Source organism: Xylona heveae, assembly GCF_001619985.1.
Source record: "Xylona heveae TC161 unplaced genomic scaffold L228scaffold_1, whole genome shotgun sequence".
NCBI classification, from domain to species: Eukaryota; Fungi; Ascomycota; class Xylonomycetes; order Xylonales; family Xylonaceae; genus Xylona; species Xylona heveae.
The window spans coordinates 1,629,021-1,647,945 of NW_017264193.1; the positions used below are offsets into that span (position 1 = coordinate 1,629,021).

At 49.5% G+C, this 18,925-nt stretch overlaps 7 protein-coding genes across 7 annotated transcripts; 3 read left to right on the top strand and 4 right to left on the bottom strand.

Annotated features, from left to right (window-relative positions):
• Window positions 1–412: 412 nt before the first annotated feature.
• Window positions 413–2,743, bottom strand: L228DRAFT_235473 (hypothetical protein; the record flags this gene model as incomplete). Its single annotated transcript, XM_018330724.1, has 1 exon — window positions 413–2,743. The coding sequence occupies one exon, from the start codon at window positions 2,741–2,743 to the stop codon at window positions 413–415; it is 2,331 nt and encodes a 776-aa protein (XP_018191949.1).
• A 431-nt stretch (window positions 2,744–3,174) lies between these two features.
• Window positions 3,175–4,349, top strand: L228DRAFT_11690 (hypothetical protein). Its single transcript, XM_018328951.1, has one exon. The coding sequence runs from the start codon at window positions 3,607–3,609 to the stop codon at window positions 4,258–4,260; it is 654 nt and encodes a 217-aa protein (XP_018191950.1). The 5' UTR covers window positions 3,175–3,606; the 3' UTR covers window positions 4,261–4,349.
• Window positions 4,350–7,214: 2,865 nt separating this feature from the next.
• On the bottom strand, window positions 7,215–9,777 carry L228DRAFT_242859 (pre-mRNA-splicing factor CLF1). The gene is made up of 3 exons (XM_018331549.1): window positions 9,357–9,777; window positions 7,778–9,299; window positions 7,215–7,682 (listed from the first exon to the last, which is right to left on the bottom strand). The coding sequence occupies exons 1-3, from the start codon at window positions 9,623–9,625 to the stop codon at window positions 7,449–7,451; spliced, it is 2,025 nt and encodes a 674-aa protein (XP_018191951.1). The 5' UTR covers window positions 9,626–9,777; the 3' UTR covers window positions 7,215–7,448.
• A 130-nt stretch (window positions 9,778–9,907) lies between these two features.
• Window positions 9,908–12,401, top strand: L228DRAFT_242860 (Prp31 C terminal domain-containing protein). Its single transcript, XM_018331550.1, has 2 exons — window positions 9,908–10,331; window positions 10,444–12,401. The coding sequence occupies exons 1-2, from the start codon at window positions 9,978–9,980 to the stop codon at window positions 11,959–11,961; spliced, it is 1,872 nt and encodes a 623-aa protein (XP_018191952.1). The 5' UTR covers window positions 9,908–9,977; the 3' UTR covers window positions 11,962–12,401.
• A 982-nt stretch (window positions 12,402–13,383) lies between these two features.
• L228DRAFT_264798 (hypothetical protein) lies at window positions 13,384–15,794 on the bottom strand (the record flags this gene model as incomplete). The annotated part of the gene is made up of 6 exons (XM_018334617.1): window positions 13,384–13,553; window positions 13,619–13,687; window positions 13,748–13,775; window positions 13,846–13,922; window positions 13,986–14,126; window positions 14,189–15,794. The coding sequence occupies 6 exons, from the start codon at window positions 15,792–15,794 to the stop codon at window positions 13,384–13,386; spliced, it is 2,091 nt and encodes a 696-aa protein (XP_018191953.1).
• A 720-nt stretch (window positions 15,795–16,514) lies between these two features.
• L228DRAFT_279606 (hypothetical protein) lies at window positions 16,515–17,187 on the top strand. The gene is made up of 2 exons (XM_018335697.1): window positions 16,515–16,839; window positions 16,933–17,187. The coding sequence occupies exons 1-2, from the start codon at window positions 16,645–16,647 to the stop codon at window positions 17,092–17,094; spliced, it is 357 nt and encodes a 118-aa protein (XP_018191954.1). The 5' UTR covers window positions 16,515–16,644; the 3' UTR covers window positions 17,095–17,187.
• Window positions 17,188–17,237: 50 nt separating this feature from the next.
• On the bottom strand, window positions 17,238–18,886 carry L228DRAFT_226229 (putative GTPase npa3). The gene is made up of 3 exons (XM_018330409.1): window positions 18,769–18,886; window positions 18,545–18,704; window positions 17,238–18,484 (listed from the first exon to the last, which is right to left on the bottom strand). Exons 1-3 carry the CDS (start codon window positions 18,809–18,811, stop codon window positions 17,482–17,484), a joined length of 1,206 nt encoding a protein of 401 aa, XP_018191955.1. The 5' UTR covers window positions 18,812–18,886; the 3' UTR covers window positions 17,238–17,481.
• Window positions 18,887–18,925: the final 39 nt, after the last annotated feature.

Here is an 18,925-nt window from a genome sequence, read left to right on the forward strand (position 1 = left end):
TAGGCAAGCACACATGATCGAGAAAGAAACATGATAAAATAGTATGGAAATGCTAAAATTGAGTCAAAACCGGACCACGAAAATCAATATTTAGATCGCTACAATTAAGAGCGCAAGCAGCCGGGGGATATTGAAAGCTCAAACATAAGAAGCACAACAACGAGGCAAAAAATGCTAGTCAAAGCACTTTTTAAGCATCAAAACGGAACTCCGAATATGCTCTGCATGTGTGTGGCGCTCTGCTACCAATGAATTCCACAATAGAAGCGAATTGAATCAAAATAACAGTACAAAGAATCGCTTCAAATGCACAGCAAATGTTGCAGAATCGTTATGAACACGTGCTAATCAGACGACAAAAATATAAACTGATTATCCATGGAGATTGCGAGTAGAGAGGCATCGTTCATAACTACACCTTCCGCACGTCCCCGAGGTTCAACCAGCTGAAATCTTGATTGTGTTGCGACTCCGACGGATGACCGACGAAGTTGCTATTTCCTTCAAAGTTATTCCGCGCACCTGGCACAGAAAGGCCGCCCGTCGAGCCATTACCTTGCGGCGGAAAAGGAAACGATGATGCGGCCACGCCTCGAGGGAAGATAGTAACTGCAGAGTTGCGGTTGACACTGTCTGTGTAAATACTACTGGGTGGCCGTACGTCAAAGCTAGGGCCAGATACGGGTGTCCAAGCCATCTCTTCCGGAGATGCGTTATGCGAACTTGCGTGGAGGTCATCATCTGAGACATCGGATGCTGTCCCTGTTGAACCCCGTCGCGAAATGTGTGCAGTAAGACCCTCGCTCACCGCAACACCCCGGCCCCGAAAGAGGTCCATTGAAGAGTGACCAAGGACGGGGCTGCCGCTGGTTACTTGGCTCAAAGTTTGATCAGAACCATAACGACGCAAATCGAGCGGTGGCACCTCAGCCGACCTGTGCGGCATGGTGCTCGGAGCACGAGACTCGCTATAATGTGACTGAGAATCTTGCGTGTACGTCGACTGGCGCGGTCCTACAGCTGAAGCGCTGGGCATGAGGTGAGCCAGGTTTGTCGCGCTATTACCAGCAAAGTATTTACTCCATCCAGAGTTTCGTGATCTCTCATTACCGTTGGGCGGTGGCGGTCGTGCCATCGGAGCCCGCGCCGCGGGCATCGCAGCAGCTCCTGTGGGGGATAAAGCAATGCCTCTCTCTGCAGCGCTGTGATCGGAAGCTGCATCTGGATTCAACGGGCTCTTCTTCTTGGTGAACAACCAACTCCCGCGGAGAGAGCCTTTGCTTCCCTTTGAAAACAAGCCTCGCTTATGTCCCATTCCTGCCCATCCAGATATAATCGCGAGCGAAGTTTGGGAGTCCATTGACTCTGCTGGCTTATGACCCCGGGGTGGTGAAAAACCCGCTTCTTTCATAAAGCTTGCACCCCGATCGGCAAAACTCAAGCGATTCTTCTCGTTACGAGAAGAAGCCTTTTGGCCAAGGTCGCCTGAGGTTTGCTTGCGGCTTCTTTTCCAGCGGATGAGAAACAATAGTAGGATACAGATGGCAATCAGGCCAAAGAGCGTACCAAGAACAGCGCCTAAAATGGTCATGCTTTTAGAATGGCCGGATTTAGGTTGAGCGGCACCAGTTCCAGAACTTGCGTGAGCCGCTGCGCTATCCGTCGGTGTGGACGAGGAAGTGGTGGGATTAGAAGGATTCAGGGTGTTCTGAGTTTTCACAGCCGCGCCGTTAAACAGCTCCGTTGCATTGACCCAAGCATTGCCCGTCTGGTTAAAAATGGATAACGGATCTTGGTCATCACCGCCGGAAATTACTACGATACCATTTGACCCTTGGGAAAGAGCGAAGCCGGAACGGGTTGTGGTTGGCGCGAGCGTTCCGTTATAGGGCGGCCAGTTTTCCAAGGTTAAATCGCGTTTCACTGGCGACGACGTTGGTGAGGAAGTAGTGGAAGAGGACGTAGCATCGCCGACGGACTGTCCAGCGGTTGCTTTCTGGCCGTTGGCACCCATAAGCACAACCCGCGAAACTCTGTTCGGCGACACAGCCAAATCATACGTCTCCAGGACGCGGCTGCCATCGTCACCCTGGACGACGGTACTCTGTGCTTGTGAGGAGTCGGGCAGTCCTTCCTGTAGATTGACACCCAGGTCGCTCCAGCCATTGCCAGGGTCAAAAGTGAAGACCTCAGCATTTGACGTGCTGCCTCCGACCATGACTGCATGGCTAGAGTTCCAAGGCAAGACCATAGGAATCACTGCCGGCGGCGCGTCTGAACTGAAGGCTTGGACACTGTACGGAGGGTTCGTGGAAATAACAAAAGTTTCAGACGATGGGCCGCTATAACCGTTCTGAGAGCCTGCATAAACTAGCAAAGATGAAGAATCGTTGAGATACGCAGCGCCGTGATTCCGCCGATTTTGCGTGACCTGCACGGCTGGCCAAATGGTCTCCCACTTGTTCTCGGCAAACGAATATCGTTGGAGGCCGGAATAATTGGTCATCGTGGCGTTTGTCGAGCCTCCGACGATATACATGGCTGACTGGCTGTCATCTCCGTTGGGCACGGCTTGGACGCATCGTGCGCCCGTGACGGAGACGCCCATTGGGAGCTGCTTCCATTCAGCTCCCTCCTCAAAAGAGATGGATTGAAGAGCATCTGGGGAATAGACGTAAAGTGTATTCTTGTTAAGGACCGAACAGTGGTCGCGTAAGGCGACTGGTGGTATCGGAGCAACCATCTCGAATAATGATGTTGATTATGGAAAATTTGATGGCAAGTCTAGAGGTCAAAAGACCTTTGGGGTGTCCGTTTTCCAAACAGACCAACGATGGACAAAAGGCTCTTGGGGAGAAATGGTCCGAAATTGGGACTAAAGAAGCATATCGATACAGGTATAAAAGACGGATACTGCTAGTGTCAAGGTGTCTTAAAGCGTCGAGCGAAAGGGATGCTTTCCCTTTTTAAAAACGAATGTCCAGAATGATCAAATGACAATAACCTCCTACTCTGCCTGCGTGACAATGTCTTTGAAAAGCATCATTTTACTTCATGGTGGCCATATCGTTGTTGTCGCGTCGTCGCGAATGTGTTATTGAAGAGCTGCTTTCTCGAGTCTCTAGAAGCCCACGGGCGCGCGTGGATTCGAAAAGAATGTGATGACGGGCTTGTTCCGGACAGAACCAGCTGAGCAAAAGCCTCGTGTGGTGATAGAATCTCAGTGGTGGAAGCCTTCCTTGAGGCGTCGCAGATTGAGTCAAGAAGCGAAAGAAAGGTAGAATAGCCCACCGAGACAGGGAGCACGAAAGAGGAGAGTGTCTTCCGTATCAAAGGCCTCGAGCTGCGAAAAGTAGCATAGCAATGTGACCTTTGAATAAGGATATCGCCTCAAATGAGAGTGATCAACCCGGCGTACCCTCTGCCTTCTAGGGGGAAGACAAAATCAACGAGGGTGGAGGTGACCAGGGTATGTCAGCCTTCAACTGTGCCCACCGATGCCGTGCCGTTCGTGAAGCAAGAAGTGGGCCGCTATGGGCGATCAAACAAGGACCAACCTACACCACACTCACAAACTATTGATACGGGGAAGTGTGGGAAGTATGGATGCAGTGGCAGGTCGTGACCGTTTATGATGTTGTTTTCACCGAAACCCTCTTCCTCCCACCCTCAAAAGGAAAGGAGAGATGTAGAACCTCGAGGGAGAGGAAGGTCGACAAAGCCACTCGCTGCGTCCAAATAACACGGAGAAGGAAGTGGCAGCTTGACGGCACAGGGAAATGCAAGATGCAAGACCGGTCGCTGCTTGGGACGCAGCCTGCCTCACTTCGAGGATGCGTTCGGAAATGGTTCGTTTCGACGGCGAACGGTGGCCGATGTGGTGGACCGCCTGCGCTCCCCTTGCAAAGGATAAGTGACCCGTCTTCTCGGTTGTTTAGCAGCGTCAATTATGATTTGATCTTGACGTTGGGCCGGGGTCAGGACATATGTAGGATAAATTTGGTTAAAGCAATGCTCGTAGAGCACGGTTCATGTAGGGGAAAAGGAGAGGGAAAACGAGGTCCGTCTTCTGCTGGGACGCCGGTGTGCTTTACAATCGAACCAGACGCAAAGCAACCGAGAGAGAAGAGGGAGACAAAAGACGTCTTGTGGAGAAGTCAAGGAGTGGAGACTTCTTGGCTCATGACATTGTCAAGGCAAATGGCGATGGGAGTGTTCAAGCACAGTGACAGCGGGAGTTCATTCAGTTTAGATCGTTGATTCCGGGATCCACTACACAAGTCTCTCTGGCGGCCTTTTCTCCGCTCCCTCGTGTCTGCCACGACCCACTACAGAGCTGCTATGTATCGTACGAAGGTACCTCTGTACGGAGTACAGAATCAATAAATGATGCAAAGCACCAATGACCGAGTAGAACAGTCTTCTACGAAATGTTTCAAGCAATTTGATTCAGTAGCCACCACGGGGGCAGCTGGACAGACTCGCTGGGTTTCTCATGGACAGAGTTAAATGGAGGCGACATCAGGCGCTGAGAAGGTGATTCTCGATGGCGATTGGAAGGAATCCAATATATCGTACAGAAAGCGTTCGGGAAGCCTGCTCCGTTGATTCGTCAAGCCTGTGATTTAGCGGTTTATACAGCACTGTAATGGGAGCGGACTCTGCCTGTACGTAGTAGGAAACATAAGGATCTCAAAGGAAAGAACGAACAAGGGGGGAAACCGAGAAAGTGAAAAGGGTCAATAGTCAGGGTGATGCATCATTCGATTGGGAAAGCGCATCCCCGCTCTTGCCTCTTTCTTTGACTTATTCAAGACGCGATTGGTTGGAAATGTATACCATTGACAGGGTTCATCAAGGCGGTGGAGTGTCTCAGGGTCTAAGCTGACTAGGGTGTCTGTCGCACCAATATTTCTTCTTTGCCTTTTTAGGGATAGATCCAGGAACGGGCAATCAGAATAATGGGGAGTGTCACAGGCACTATTCAGTAGTAAACAAGGACGGCTGGCCAGGATGTTTCTGCGCAGACTTTGGAAAGCGATATTCTCCGCTTGATAAGATCCAACTGTCAGTCTCCACCTCCGTAATTTGCTTCACGGGTACCTCTGTATTCCACTCTACCGGAGTCATGTCATACGGAGTAACTACAAAGTACTAGGACCGTAATAGTCCCTCGCTCCTCAACCCCCTGGTTTCACTCCACGAGGTCATCTGCCCGTTGGTGCTTGATCACGGCCCCGCCCATAATGGGGCATTCTATAAAATCGTAGAGAAGGTTCTACGTGTCTTCTTCGATACTTTCGCCTTTACTCCGTAGGCCTTCCACTTGCTCGAAAGCACTCAATCATTACCTTATTTTGAGTGAATAATGCCATTGAACTTGTGACAAAGATTCAAACACTAGCCGTACCTCTAAGTAAAGAGGTAGGTATCTCAGGTAGCTATACGTATTCCACCGCACCGTATTTGATTTGTGACGTTACCGTAGTATGTCTGTCATGATGGTGTCACTGAGGTACCCTGCATTTACACCGAGTAGAGCCAATCAGCTCGTACAATACAACATTATACACTCGACATCCATTAGGGCCTTATTTCAGCATTAAGCTGCAGACAATGCCATAAAATATGCCGGCTGACGCATCTCTGGGACATCTACCTTAACATCAATAGTGACTCCTTTTCCCCACTACCTGCCAGTGTCAATCCACGATAAATAACACATGTACGGGCGGCACCGCAACCGTGCTTCCGCCGCTCTGCCCTGCCATGTTATGTCATGCGGTAATACAGGTGAGTGAGCAGAGCCATACCACAGTGATATAAGGTACCTTTTTTACCTTCATTTTTTGACCCCGCCCAATGTTCCACGACGGAAAATGTAATAAAAAGCAGCGAATTGGTGCCGTACAGCATCGGCCATTGAGGCTCGGCTTCGCCCTGTGTAACATATTTCTCGTCTGTGCCATCCGTGCCACCTTCAACCCGTGTCTTATGCTATGCTTGTCAAACGTTCCAGGTCCAATCCTTAAATGTGACAAGATGATCCCTCTCGCCCACTTACGCAGTGTTTCTTCGTCAGCCTCCTACAGTGTGCGTTATTCGTACGTAGCAGGTAACTAAAATAATTGGCTTACTCGTAGCTACCGCGATTTCGCCCCTTGCTCAGATCTCGCCTCTGTAGCCCACGTCGCCGCTAGGCCTTCAACCCTCCCACCCGTCCAGAGTGGCCGGCCCCAGGAACCAGCAAGCCACTTTCACATCACATACATCGGCATTCTGGATAGTCTGTACTCTACTGCACTAGAACAAGCTGGCATCTTATTCTGGCTGAACCTACCGGCTGTTGTAGGATTCTCTCCATAATCTAGCCAGTCGAAATTCATCAGCATTCCAAGATTCATTTTCAAATCGTACTCGGATAGGACTGAATTTACTGTAATTTTCAATCACTCGGTTGCTCTAGATAAGGCGGTTTCTTCTCCCAGGAATAAAACACCCCAATCTAGAAACGTGAGAGGGTTTCGATAGTAATATTCCTGCTGTAATCCTTCATGCATAGAATGCATACACCGTATACACTACGAGTCCAGACGCGTGGCCTTCCAAGAGGGCTCTCAATAATAGTAGGATACAGTGGGAATAACATTGTGTAAAAGTGACGATTGTCCGAACTTTATACCAACTCCAAATAGAGCCAGAAGTCACCTAAGTTTCGCCCTTTTGATTCATGCCTTCTCGCCTGTGCGGCTACACGGCGGTGCACTGACTCGAGCGATAGTAATATACTGCGTTTGCATAAAGACGACAGTGCATGGCCTAGAAGCAAGGTACAAAGTCAAAACACCTAGCCCATAAGTGACAAAGTACAATACAAAGATGTATGAATAAAGCGAGCTGAGCTGTGCGTTCCGAGAGTATCCGGTATATCTACAATGCAGCAACGTATTTCTGATCCCAAGCGGCGTCTGGAGTGTTTTTTTTCTTGTTGCCCTTGCCTAAGATGCGGGGTTGGCCACTACATTAACTGATAGATTTTTTTTCTAGAGCCGCTTCTTCAGATAAGGTTTCTCCCTACCTTGCTAGCGAAGAAGCAAGCCTTGTTGGGATGGCACACCGCAAGATCGCAAAAGACGATTTCGCCGCAAGGCTGTGTTGTGAGATGCACTTAGGTTTACGAACGAGCCATTAGCATTACCATGTGAACTTACGGCCGTGTACATTCTGGACAGAGAATCTGTCGTAAATCTAAATGGGAAAAAGATGCTAATATGTCAAAGGAGTTGTAATTGATGTCACTCCTATAGTCTCCAGTAATTGACAACAAGAATGGCGTCACTTTTGTATTACAATGAGAATATATTTGCACTGTACTGTACACGGCCAAACCACTCCATGAAGTGTAGACAATATAATATTCTTGATACGACGAACGCCCGAATGCCCTCTTATGCGCCTTGGGTCTGCTTCCATTGGTGCGCCATCTGTAACAGCTTGGACATCTTGGCAGCACTCTCGTCGTCTGCAGGGAACACATAGTCCATGTACTCCTCATAGCTGTCGTCGTCGAGCTTTCTTCTCTTCTTGACCTTGCGGGGCATTTGCTTCTCCACGCGCTCGATGTCGTCAGGCGAACCGTGCGTGTTCTCAAAGGACTTCCAAGCATTGAGAAGGGCAACGCGCTGGAATAAGTTAGCAAACGTTCTGAAAAGTTGAAAATTATAGCCACATCAAAGCCGACGGGTGAAAGAAAAACATGTAAATCAACTCTACGTACCTCTTCTTTGAGATCCTTCTCCTTCATGCTCTTGTACGCCCGCTCAAAGACCTTGCGCGCCCGCGCCTTGGCCTCATCGCTGACCGGCTTCTCTTCTTCCTCCTCCTCTTCCTCTTCCCCTTCGCTGGGATCTGGAACGTTAATCTCAAAGTGAGCATAACTGATCCACACTTTGACGTGATCCGTCTTCTCCAGCAGACGTTCGTAGAGATCTCGTGTCCGGTCGTACTCGCCTTCTTCCTCCTCAAAGTCGATGTACGCCTTCCACAACAGCTCGGGCATATCGAGGTATTCCTGGTTGACGGCCAGCTCGAAAATCGCCCTGGCACGTTCGAGGTCATCCAGACCTCGCTCCAATTCCGAGAACTTGATCCATGCTTGGCAGTTGGAAGGATTCCATTCGATGTGTTTTTCGTACAGTGTCCGGCACCGTACAAACTCAAAGAGCTTCAACTCGAGCTCAATGTAACCCTTGAAAAGCTTGTCCTTTGGACACATGCCGATCGCTTGACCAAGCGTCTTTCGAGCTGCCTGTAGCTGCATGTGCCGAATCTCGAATTGAGCCTTCATGAGCCAGATCTTGGAAAATGTGAATTTCTTGTGCGGGATGAGTTTGATACACTCTTGATAGACCTGTCGTGCTCGTTCGATGTCCTTGTTTTCCATCTCTTCCCATAACGCGTAGAATATCCATAAGTAGATATATCTTCGCCAGTGGCGCTTCTCCTGGGTGGGAGGAATTTGGGCTATGGCCCGTTCATAGACGTCTCGTACTCTATCAACGTTTCCAAGTGTCTCTTCCAGTCTCGCGTAATCGAACCACACGTCGTAGTTCTTCGGGTTCTCCTTGATTTGTTCTTCATATTGCACCCTACGTTTGGAGAGGATCACGTCTTCAACTCCATCGCGGTCGCCAAATTGCTTCTCGAATGTCGTGTACGCTTTGTGAAGTGCCACTGATTTTGATCGCGGCAGTCTGTCCAAGGCATACTTGAAGATGGCTCTGGAACGCTCATATTCTTTGAGCTTTGCCTCATATCGCGCGTAGGCTACAAATAGTTTCTCGTCCATGAAATCTTCGCCAAGCGTTTCAATGGCTATGCCAAAAACTTCGCGCACTAGATCGCTGGTACCATTTTCTTCTTCGAACCGTGCCCATTTGATCCAATTTCGAGGCTCCGGGTGCACAGCGGTAAAGCGTTCAAAGATGGCCCTGGCTCTGTCAAATTCTCCGTATCTCTTTTCTAGCTTGATATAAGCGCCCCAAGCTGCCTCATCAGGCTCCCAAGTCATCCATCGCTCAAAGACCTGTCGCGTTCCCGCAATGTTGCCCAGCATCTCCTCCATGTAAACATACTTGTACCACAGCTTGTCGATGCGGGGAAGAATTGTCACGGCGCGGTCCAGCAAGTTCCGGGCATGGTTTATATTTCTGGTCTTCATCTCCGCCTCGATATATCGAATCCATAGCACCACAGAGGTTGAGTCCACATCAAGAGCACGCTCAAATATGGATCGAGCTCTAGACAACTGTCAGTGCCAATAAAATCTCCCTATACCCAATGAATAGTTTCCTTACCTCCTGTATTCCTTCTGTTCAAGCTCCCACTGCGCATAGCGCATCCAGTTGTGCATATTGATCCGATTGCGCCGCACATAGTCCTCAAACTCCTTTCTCTTCCTTCCCTGATATTCATGAAGCTCTTCCAAGTCAGCAAAGCGCTGTGTAGGCACCTGCACTCCGGGTTCTTGACGGTCGACAGCTTCTCGCAACAGCTGCTCGGCGGAGATTTGCATCGGCGCCGCGGCCTTGTTCTTGACCCTCGGCGGGCCTCGTGAAGCCTCCATGATGGCAAATGTTTATCGGGTCACTTCTCTCTCAGAAATTATAACTAAAAGAAGGCAACAGTGCACCTTTGATTTCAGGGCAATTGCGCGTAGTTTTTGAGGCCGAAGTTCAGTACGGCTTTCGCCTGGAAGAGGCGCCAGTGGTGACGGAGATAAGTCGACTGTTTGGCGTGACAGAATCGTACCTGTGGCCGATCAGGCAAAATATCCAATCACGTGCCGACGCATTCAGCCCAGGCGTTTTCTCCTTCGCGAAGCTCCCACTTTCGTCACTGCGCGGGAAGTTTAAGAGCCCGTCTTATATTTTCCCGGTCCATTATTACGACTTGAGGCCAACACCACTTGATCAGCCATGTCGACTCTAGCAGACGAGCTTCTGAACGATTTTGAAGAGTCCGGCTCCGAAGGAGAGCAGGATCTCTCAAATGAAGTCCCCGACGAGGATGGGACACAGTCCCCCTCTGTGAAAAATGGAATACAACAAAGGTCAAAGTCTGCTGAGGCCGATGGCGGAATGGTACTAGATGACGACGAGGAAGCCGTCGGGGATGAGGATGAAGAGATGGGTGACAATCACATGGGCGCGCTCGACGATGTTGAAGATGAAGAGGAGGCAAAGGCAAAGGTCGAAAAGATGAAATTGGGCGCCATCACAGACGTTCGGAGTGTTGCTGGATTGATGAAGACATTGGAACCTGTCCTAGAGGTAAGCTCTCACTCTCCTGCCCTTCTACATCCATTGAACGTCAAGTTTGAAAGTTTACATCTTGTGCGCTTGATGAATTAGTCCTGACACGTTCATTTCGCCTCTTTTGCAGAGAATCGCACATTTCCAAAACCTACCACCAGAGAAGCAAACGACCAATGTGGGCTCGATCGAAGATAACCCGGAATATCATCTTCTTACTCAATCAAATACGCTCTCAACGTCCATTGACAGCGAGATTATTCTGGTGCACAAGTTTATCCGGGACCACTACTCGAACCGTTTCCCGGAACTCGAAACGTTGGTCACCAATCCCCTCGACTACGCCAAAACCGTGGCAATTATTGGAAATGGACCTATGGACGATATAAAAGGGCTGGCTTCCAAAACGGACAATATCATCGGCGCTTCACTTAGGAGCGTGCTAGACGGACCAACTCTCATGATTGTCACAGTGGAGGCTACCACTACTGCCGGCCGCGCACTGAGCGAGGCCGAGCTACAGACTGTCACGCGAGCCTGCGAGATGACGCTTTCCCTCGACAGGGCCAAGAGAATTCTCACAGAATACGTGCAATCGCGGATGAACATTTTCGCGCCAAACCTCACCGCTCTCATCGGATCTCTCACCGCTGCTCAACTTCTCAATTTCGCCGGAGGGCTCACAGGCTTAGCCAAAACCCCAGCGTGTAACCTTCCCCCACTGGGCTCCAAGAAACAATCCCAGACCGGTTTCGCCACCAACGTTGGCGTCCGTCAGCAAGGATTCCTTTACCACTCGCCCATCATCCGAGGTATTCCCAGCGATCTCAAACGGCAAGCCATGCGAATCGTTTCCGCCAAAGTCATCCTCGCCGCGCGCGTCGACCGCGTGCACAACAGCCCTAACGGCGCTCTTGGCGAAGAACTCCGCCAGACATGCCTCGAACGACTTGAAAAGCTCACCGAGCCCCCACCCAACAAAGGCGCACGCGCTCTTCCCGTCCCCGACGACAAACCTTCCCGTAAACGAGGCGGTCGCCGTGCCCGCAAGGCCAAGGAAGCCACCGCCATGACGGATCTCCGCAAGGCGCAAAACCGCATGGCTTTCGGCAAGGAAGAAAAAGAAGTCGGATACGGCGCCGGCGAAGGCACCGCTGGTCTCGGCATGATTGGCCAAGCCAACGACGGGCGCATCCGAAACTTGCAAATCGACCAACGCACAAGGGCCAAGCTCAGCAAGAACAACAAGGGCTGGGGCGCAGCCACGCCCGTCAGCGGCATGGCCTCGTCGCTACGCGGCTTTGGCCAGGGCGCTGGAAACAATGCGGCCGTTCTGCGCGCTCACGGCTTGCGGTCCTCTGGCGTCGGTGGTCCCACGGCCGGCACCGCTTCCTCACTTGCTTTTACCCCCGTTCAAGGTCTCGAGCTGGTCGATCCGAAGGCCCAAGCGGAAATGCATCGTAAACGTAAAGCCGAAGAAGACCGTTGGTTCCGCTCTGGCACGTTCACCCAAGTGGGTAGTGGCGCCAATAGCAATGCTTCTGGCTCCTCGACCACCATGACCAAGGATGGGTTCAAGGTGCCTGATTTGCCCGCCCGGAAGAAGGTCGATACTGGTGCAGGCAAGATGGGTCAGCCAGCGAAATAATGGTCTTTATTTTCGCTACTCGTTTTCCTTCATTTTGTGGAAGACGGAGCGCTGGGAGAGAGACTTTGCTCTTTTTCAATTTCCCTTACTCTAGCATCACCATATCATCTCGATTCATCTGACAGGCTTCCCTTTCTATTTTTCCAGCTCCCTTCCCCTCTTCTTCACCCTGGGAATAAAATCTCACAACTTTTTACTTCCTCACACATCAATGTAGATACCATACCCTACCCCACACCCTACTGTGCCTTTACATATTACACTACACTTGTTACCTCTTTCGTCTCGTCTGATAGCCAAGGCTTCGGCGCCTGACATTTAGCTCCTTCCCTAAATTTTTTTTCTTTCCCGCTTTTTGTTGGTGCTTGTCGGGTAAAGTGTATCATTATTTTCCTCTTCTCTGGCTTTTAGGCGTTGTGGTCGGGATAAGTGAACCGGGCGTTTTTTTTTACCTCAGAAATAGCTTTCAGAAGAGGATTCTGTTTGTTCATTTATTCTACGGTACTGCCTTTGCCAGTACCCTCGCTCTTCTGACTAGTGGAGAAATGAATAGAAAGAACTCCTAGACCGTATGGACAACTGCCCGTGTTAATTTGCAGTGATAATAACACTCTCGCAGACAAGTAATAATTCATCAGATCTCAAATTTAATTTCTCTTCCTTTGTTCTTATAATGTCTAGTATGATGGGTATAATTTTAAACAACCAAGGGGGGGGAAGGAGATTAAAGGTCTATCATGGGCGACTTTTGCAAGTCAGGCTCAGTTAGCCGGCTTTGTGTATCTTTGCCACGCTCAACACAGCTCCATGAGGGATTGAAGTTGGAGCAAGCATGAGAGTTGGATAGCATTAACGGATTGGGTAGAAAAGAAAGGAACAAGAGAGAATGGCAGAGGGAAGGGGGAAAAATGAAATAGGAAAAGTAAAAAATCCTCGCACAAGATCGCCTCGAGAGCCGTTTTAGGTGCTGCGTCCTGGGTTCGAATGGGACGAGGCGCAGCGACATCGGATAAGTTCGATACACTGCCCGCCTGTCAGCTCTAATCTGCCGATGCAGATCAAGTGCGTGTTTCGAAAGAGCACAGTCAACAAAGGATGTAAAATATCAATGCTATCCACCCAAGATCATGCCTTTTTTGCGACTCGCGTCCCTCTTTTTTGAATGAAATCAAATCACCAACGCCGATATATACTGACCGCGAGTTGCTATTTCACGGTCCACCTGTCCTCGTAACTTCTTGTCTCTCTTCTTTTAACTCCGTCAATCATGATTCATGGTTACCCCTTGCGCACAGCGCAGAGGGTCATTCCCGAATTAAAGGAGGCTTTTGTCGCTGGTAGCTGCATTTCCTGAGCTTCTGGCAAGCGACGTTCAAGAAACCTCATAAATGCGTTGGGAATGCGATGCTGAGGTTGGTTTTGCTATCGTAGCTCTTGTAGATCTAAAGGCTCAAAGGATCCAGAGGCTGATCGAGAACTCGAATGTGATGATGGATAGGGCGGGATTTGGAAAGCCGCACTGGTATCACTTCCAGACACGTCTGTCAATTGGCGTTTCTTCTCATGAACTTTTCGATGTCGTTTCAATTGGTCTTAAGCAATACGTTAATTATTAATTTCAATCGTAATGTGAATTGAAAACCGATCCTGTGCTTACCGAATCGATGGAAAGATTTATCACAACCAGGAAAAGTGCACCTGTGCTCGCGAGGAAGTTTGCTATGTGCTAGAATATGAATCAGTATGCTTAAGCTCAAAACTTCAATGTCAGGAGAAAATTACATACTTTTCTTATGTTTGGATAGATTGGATGACTGACGTCAATGACTTGTTGTTAGCATTCCGTCGGACAGCATTGAGCGGAATGGCTTGATTGTTGCTTACTTCGCTAAAGGTCTTGTTACAACCAGGAAAATCACATTTCAATGGCTTTTCATTTGTGTGCGTTCTCTTATGCATCGCTGTAATTGCTATTAGCTCTAATGCCTCCTTTGTTTCGGAGGAGTGATTTGAGGTTTACTTACTCAAAGCGCTACTTTGAGCAAAGCCCTTTCCACAGTATTCACATAGAAAAGGCTTCTCTCCGGTGTGAGTGCGCTCATGTTGTGCCAGTGCTTGCTGCGCTGAGAACTCTTTGCCGCAAAACTGGCATTGACAGTTTTTTACTACGGTGCGTTAGCAGATCAGACATACGGAAAAGAAAAGAAGGGCTTGCGTAAATCCATACGTCGCGTGTGTACTTGAATATGGCGTTCCAGCTTCCCTTTTTGCTTGAACGGCTTCATAGCCATCCTACTGCAGCCGGCCCACCTGCAAACATAGCCATCTTCTCTGCTATCCTCAGATCCGACATGGTGCTCTTTTACGTGCTCGTGCAAATCGCGTACACTATCAAAGGTTTGATTGCATGTACTGCCATCTTTTTCGGACCAACTGCAGATTCTAACTTGAGACTTATCGTCGCCCTCCTCGGGTTCATCTTCGGAAGGCACAACGGGATTCTGGGATTCCAACGGTGTACTCTGTGAGCGGGATGAGATTGGCTTGTGTCGTGGGAACGAATCTTCTTTGAGAACATAGGTCTGGTCATCAGGACGCGGATGCCCATGAAGGTGGTGGAAATGCTGATGCTGATATAGATGATTTTGATTATGAGAGTGCGAATGGGTACAAAAGTGCGTTTGCTGGGTGTTATGGTCCACGCCGAGTCCAATGAGGTGATTTGTTTGCAAGTGGTTGCTCAGATTGGCCGGCCCATCGGCCAGTATGCCACAGTGATCCCATTGACAATAAAGGGCATTCTGAGGAACGTGCGCTATCTTTACATGCTCTTCCAAATCTTCGACTCGATAAAATTTTGCTTCGCACCCTGCCCAGAGACAAATATGCTCATCAGCAAAAGCGTGACTGTGTCGGACGTGAGAGAGTAAATCAGAAGAGGCGGTGACTTGTCCACAGCTGTCCCATTCACAGTTGAACACCGTCTGTGGTCGGACATGATTATGCTGTACATGATCTTCTAGCGCGTTGAAATCAAAAAATTCTTCGCCGCAAGAATTGCCCCAGAGGCATAGAAACGACGGGTTTGACGTGGGCTGAAGCGAGGTCGGATGTTGCTCTGTCTGTGTCTCTGGGAGAGAATGTGGGAGGAGGTATGTTGCGACTTCCTCCGAAGGATTGTGGCTAGTTTTGGCCTTTTTTGCGTCGGGATATGCGTAAGGATCGTAGGAGAGGGCTAAACCACTCGGATCGTCTTCGAGTGAGAACGGGCTGGGTGTAGGCATCTCTCCATGGCCTCGTACATGTACCCGCTGCTGTAATGGCGACACGCTGTCTCGCAACCATCCATCCACTGGAGTCCACAAACCAGTCTGAGAACTGCTGACATAGGTACTGAGTGGCGAAGGGACCATGGACGGACTTTGTTCAGCACTGTTTGCCCACGGATAAGCACAGTGTGTGTCAAAGCATGGTGGTGCAAAACTCGCACAGGTCTCTTCGGCACATGCGGTACTGACACAAGGCGGGACAGTGCACGAGTCTGAAATGCAAGCCTGGACAAGGCTAGATGGCGAATCGCACTCTGGGCCTTCGCTGCATTTCACAAAGCCCTCGCAAGACTGTGAACAATGATCCTCTTCGCAATGGTCTTCCTCGCAATGGTCTTCCTCACAATGATCTTCCTTACAATGGTCTTCCTTACAATGGTCTTCTTCGCAATGATCCTCGTCGCAGCAGTTGCTACAGGTCTTTTGACTGCAGGTGGCGGAACACGCCGAGGCGGCATCATCTTCGTGCTGGGATGCAGTATTTGCATCGTGTGCCGAGGCCATGGTTAGACGACGCTCCACCACGTGAGAGGAGACTAGGATATGCAAGGACTGAATTGAGAAGGATAAAACGGCCGCTTCCTCTTAGAGAGCCAGCTGGATCGTCCTGGTTGTCAGGGCCATTAGCCCACTATCGTGGGGCGCTGTTATGAGCTTGAGCTGCGCTGGCGATCGGAATTACCGGAGCGAGACGGGTAGATGATATCTGCCTGACAGTCAATAAAAAAGTTTGTTGAATCTATAATTTTCCTTGCTGGTTACATTACGCAAACGCGACAGGGCCTTAGAAAGTGGGAAGTGGGACAACGTGTGCTGGGCACAGTGTGGCCCTCGAGCACAGAATGATTGCATGCGAACCACCAAGGGACTCAAAAATCTGCAGAGACAGGAAAAGACTGAAAGATTTCACGCGAACAACGCAAACGGAGACAGTCGACTGATGATTTTGATATCGCACAGAAGCCCAAACGCAAAGCAATACAGATTAAAAAACCATGAAGAAACTTTTGCTAATGCTAAAATCATAAGGAAAACCGCTACTTACTCTGTCTGTCGTCCATTCAAACTGAAGTCCTGCGCAAACTAGTCCTCGCATGTGCCTGACAATTCTGGTGCGTCGCATGTTTCTGTGCGGGGCAGAAGCGAGAGTGCCGATCGGTTCGCCTTGTGGCTTCTGGTTGGACTTACTCTCCATCGTAGCGGAGTAAGCGCGAATACATATCATCTCCGACGTGATTCGGCCAATGTCACTGGTCTTGCGTATGATCTTATTTGTGGCCCATGTCAATCGATGTCCCTCCCACCTTGGTACTTGTAGAAATATTTCGACCACAATAGAATAATTATTTGAATCATGGGCAATTGTTGCGGGAAAGAGTCAAAATCATCCGACCCATTCGAGCAGCCAGGACGTACCCTTGGATCTGCCCCGCCGCCTTCTGCGAACCAACGAGCCTCAGTCCCTGCCAGAGCCAATGTTCCAGGTCGGACCTTAGGTGGCGCCAATCCGAATCAAGACCCACGTGAAGCTGCTGCTAAAGCCGCACAGGTGAGTGCCCCTTTGAGGAAGTGTCTGTAGTTTCAAACGCACGGTGGGCGGCATAAAAATGGTTAGCACGTGGAGTAACGAGATGCCTTGCAGGATCGAGCAGCAGCGACGAACAAGCCCAAGACTGGCAAATTAGGGCAGCAGCTTGATGAGCAGAGAAGGCAAACAAGAGCCACCACATTGAAAGCCGAGAGCGAAGAGAACAGACGAGCAAGAGATGCAGATACTGCTGCTCAAGCCCAACGTTGGGAGTAAGCGGCATTTTCTGAAGTTTGTGAAGCACTCAATGGCGTTGGATTAGAGCATTTAACAGCAATGAGGGAGCGTCTTCTCGATAATCTTTGTATCTCTGCAATATTCCCAAGGAAGCAGTGCGATTGACAGCAATGAGATACCCCGTTCGATCATAGTAAGCGAAGTATAGATTGTGGATGTATCACAATATTAATTGTCATCCCTTCAAGTCGCAAACACGGTAATTATTGATAATTATGGTTTCTTCTAAGAATGTGAAATGAGTCTAGCCACATATTGCATAAGAATATTCCAACCAACGCCCCCCGGCAAAAGCCTCAAATATTTTACTACCAACGCCCGCTTCTCCTTGCTTGGACATTTTGCTGCCTAATGGTGTATCTTGGTTTACTGGTTCGCTCGCAGGTACCTGGCGAAACTAAAGTCTTCTCCTGATGGAGCATGGCCGGCGTCACCTTCCTTAGCAAGCGCTTGCTTATATCTGTCCGATAGGGCAGTGTCGATCTTCTCGCGTTGCTGGTCATCATCAATGGCCAGATCATCATCATCATCATCTGGTTCCACCATCTCTGCTTCGATATCCTCGCCTTCGTCCTCGAGGTCGCTGATCACTTCTGGTTCTTCCTTCTGAGGACGCTTTCCTCCAGAAACGGACATGTCCTTCATTAGTCTGCCCAGGTCTTGCTCTCTTCTGCTCTCTCGCTGCTGCTCCCGCTCTTTCCGCCTTCTCTCCAGCTCTGGGCGGTAGTCTCTTTCAAACTCCTTGGCCTTCTCGTCGACCGCCTCGAAGAACTCATCCACCCCATCGCCAGTCATAGAACTTACCCCAACAACGCTGAGATGGCGGTAGAACTCGTCCAGCATGAGGCTCATGCTGTTCAGCAACGACCCCATGTAGCCGCTTCCACCACCGAGGCCACCATCTCCGCCTTCAATGCCACCGAAGCTTCCCATCTCTTCTTCATGTCTCAAAGCTTCTTGAAAGGCCTCAAAGTCTGTCATCCATTCCTTTGCAAACTCAGCATCTTTGACATCGGTTTTATTGAAGACCAGAATCATCGGAAGTTTTGTCTTGTACAATATACTGCATGCATATAACATGTTGCTCATGAACGTGCTGGTAGAGCTAGTTCGCGGGGTGTCGATTACATATGCTATGACCGTAGGGAACGTGGATGCGAGAGAGTCTAGAAGAATACTTCCAGATGCACTCCAGACAAACACTTCAATCTGGCCGGGTGTGTCGATGAGTATGTTTTTAATCGGCCGTACGGTGGGATTCTCCAGGTCCGGAGCCGTTCGCTTCTCGAGGAGGCCCAGGATTTGGTCAATTTTGGTGGAAAAGAGATTGAGCGAGGTGATGATCCCCCCGTTCGGTCCCAAATTGTATCTATAACAGGCCAGCATTAGTAACGAGACACCAAAATTTAATGCGGAGTAATGGACATACTGTTTCATGACCTCTTTGTAATTGACAGAGTCGCGGATATCAATGTTGCTGTCAAACGGCACGTTTCGCACAGCAGGATCAAGGTTAATAACATATGGAGGAGACTTCTTGGAGTGAAGATGAGAATTGATGCGCTGCATAAAAGTCGTCTTGCCGGAGCCTGGTCGAAAGAGTAAGTCCACGACCAAAAAAGTTCTCCGTCTTTCTGACAAGGGAAGACTCACCGGCCATGCCGACGCAGACGATTGAAACAGGTTGAGACGACATGGTTCCTCAATCGACAGCAGAGCTTGTGGTATGTCGACGAGATGAAAATTCGAACGAGAGAGTTCTGTAGAGATGAACTGTCAAATCTTATGCCGCTTCGCAAAATGTTAGGTG

Bases quoted from the DNA above. Each gene is read 5' to 3' on its own strand.
- L228DRAFT_11690 (XM_018328951.1), top strand. From the start codon at position 3,607: ATGCAGTGGCAGGTCGTGACCGTTTATGATGTTGTTTTCACCGAAACC.
- L228DRAFT_242859 (XM_018331549.1), bottom strand. From the start codon at position 9,625: ATGGAGGCTTCACGAGGCCCGCCGAGGGTCAAGAACAAGGCCGCGGCG. The intron at 9,300-9,356 runs GTAAGGAAACTA...ACAGTTGTCTAG, and splicing joins GAACAGAAGGAATACAGGAG to AGCTCGATCCATATTTGAGC. The intron at 7,683-7,777 runs GTACGTAGAGTT...AACTTATTCCAG, and splicing joins AGAAGGATCTCAAAGAAGAG to CGCGTTGCCCTTCTCAATGC.
- L228DRAFT_242860 (XM_018331550.1), top strand. From the start codon at position 9,978: ATGTCGACTCTAGCAGACGAGCTTCTGAACGATTTTGAAGAGTCCGGC. The intron at 10,332-10,443 runs GTAAGCTCTCAC...CCTCTTTTGCAG, and splicing joins CATTGGAACCTGTCCTAGAG to AGAATCGCACATTTCCAAAA.
- L228DRAFT_279606 (XM_018335697.1), top strand. From the start codon at position 16,645: ATGGGCAATTGTTGCGGGAAAGAGTCAAAATCATCCGACCCATTCGAG. The intron at 16,840-16,932 runs GTGAGTGCCCCT...GATGCCTTGCAG, and splicing joins CTGCTGCTAAAGCCGCACAG to GATCGAGCAGCAGCGACGAA.
- L228DRAFT_226229 (XM_018330409.1), bottom strand. From the start codon at position 18,811: ATGTCGTCTCAACCTGTTTCAATCGTCTGCGTCGGCATGGCCG. The intron at 18,705-18,768 runs GTGAGTCTTCCC...TCTTTCGACCAG, and splicing joins CGTCTGCGTCGGCATGGCCG to GCTCCGGCAAGACGACTTTT. The intron at 18,485-18,544 runs GTATGTCCATTA...GGCCTGTTATAG, and splicing joins TACAAAGAGGTCATGAAACA to ATACAATTTGGGACCGAACG.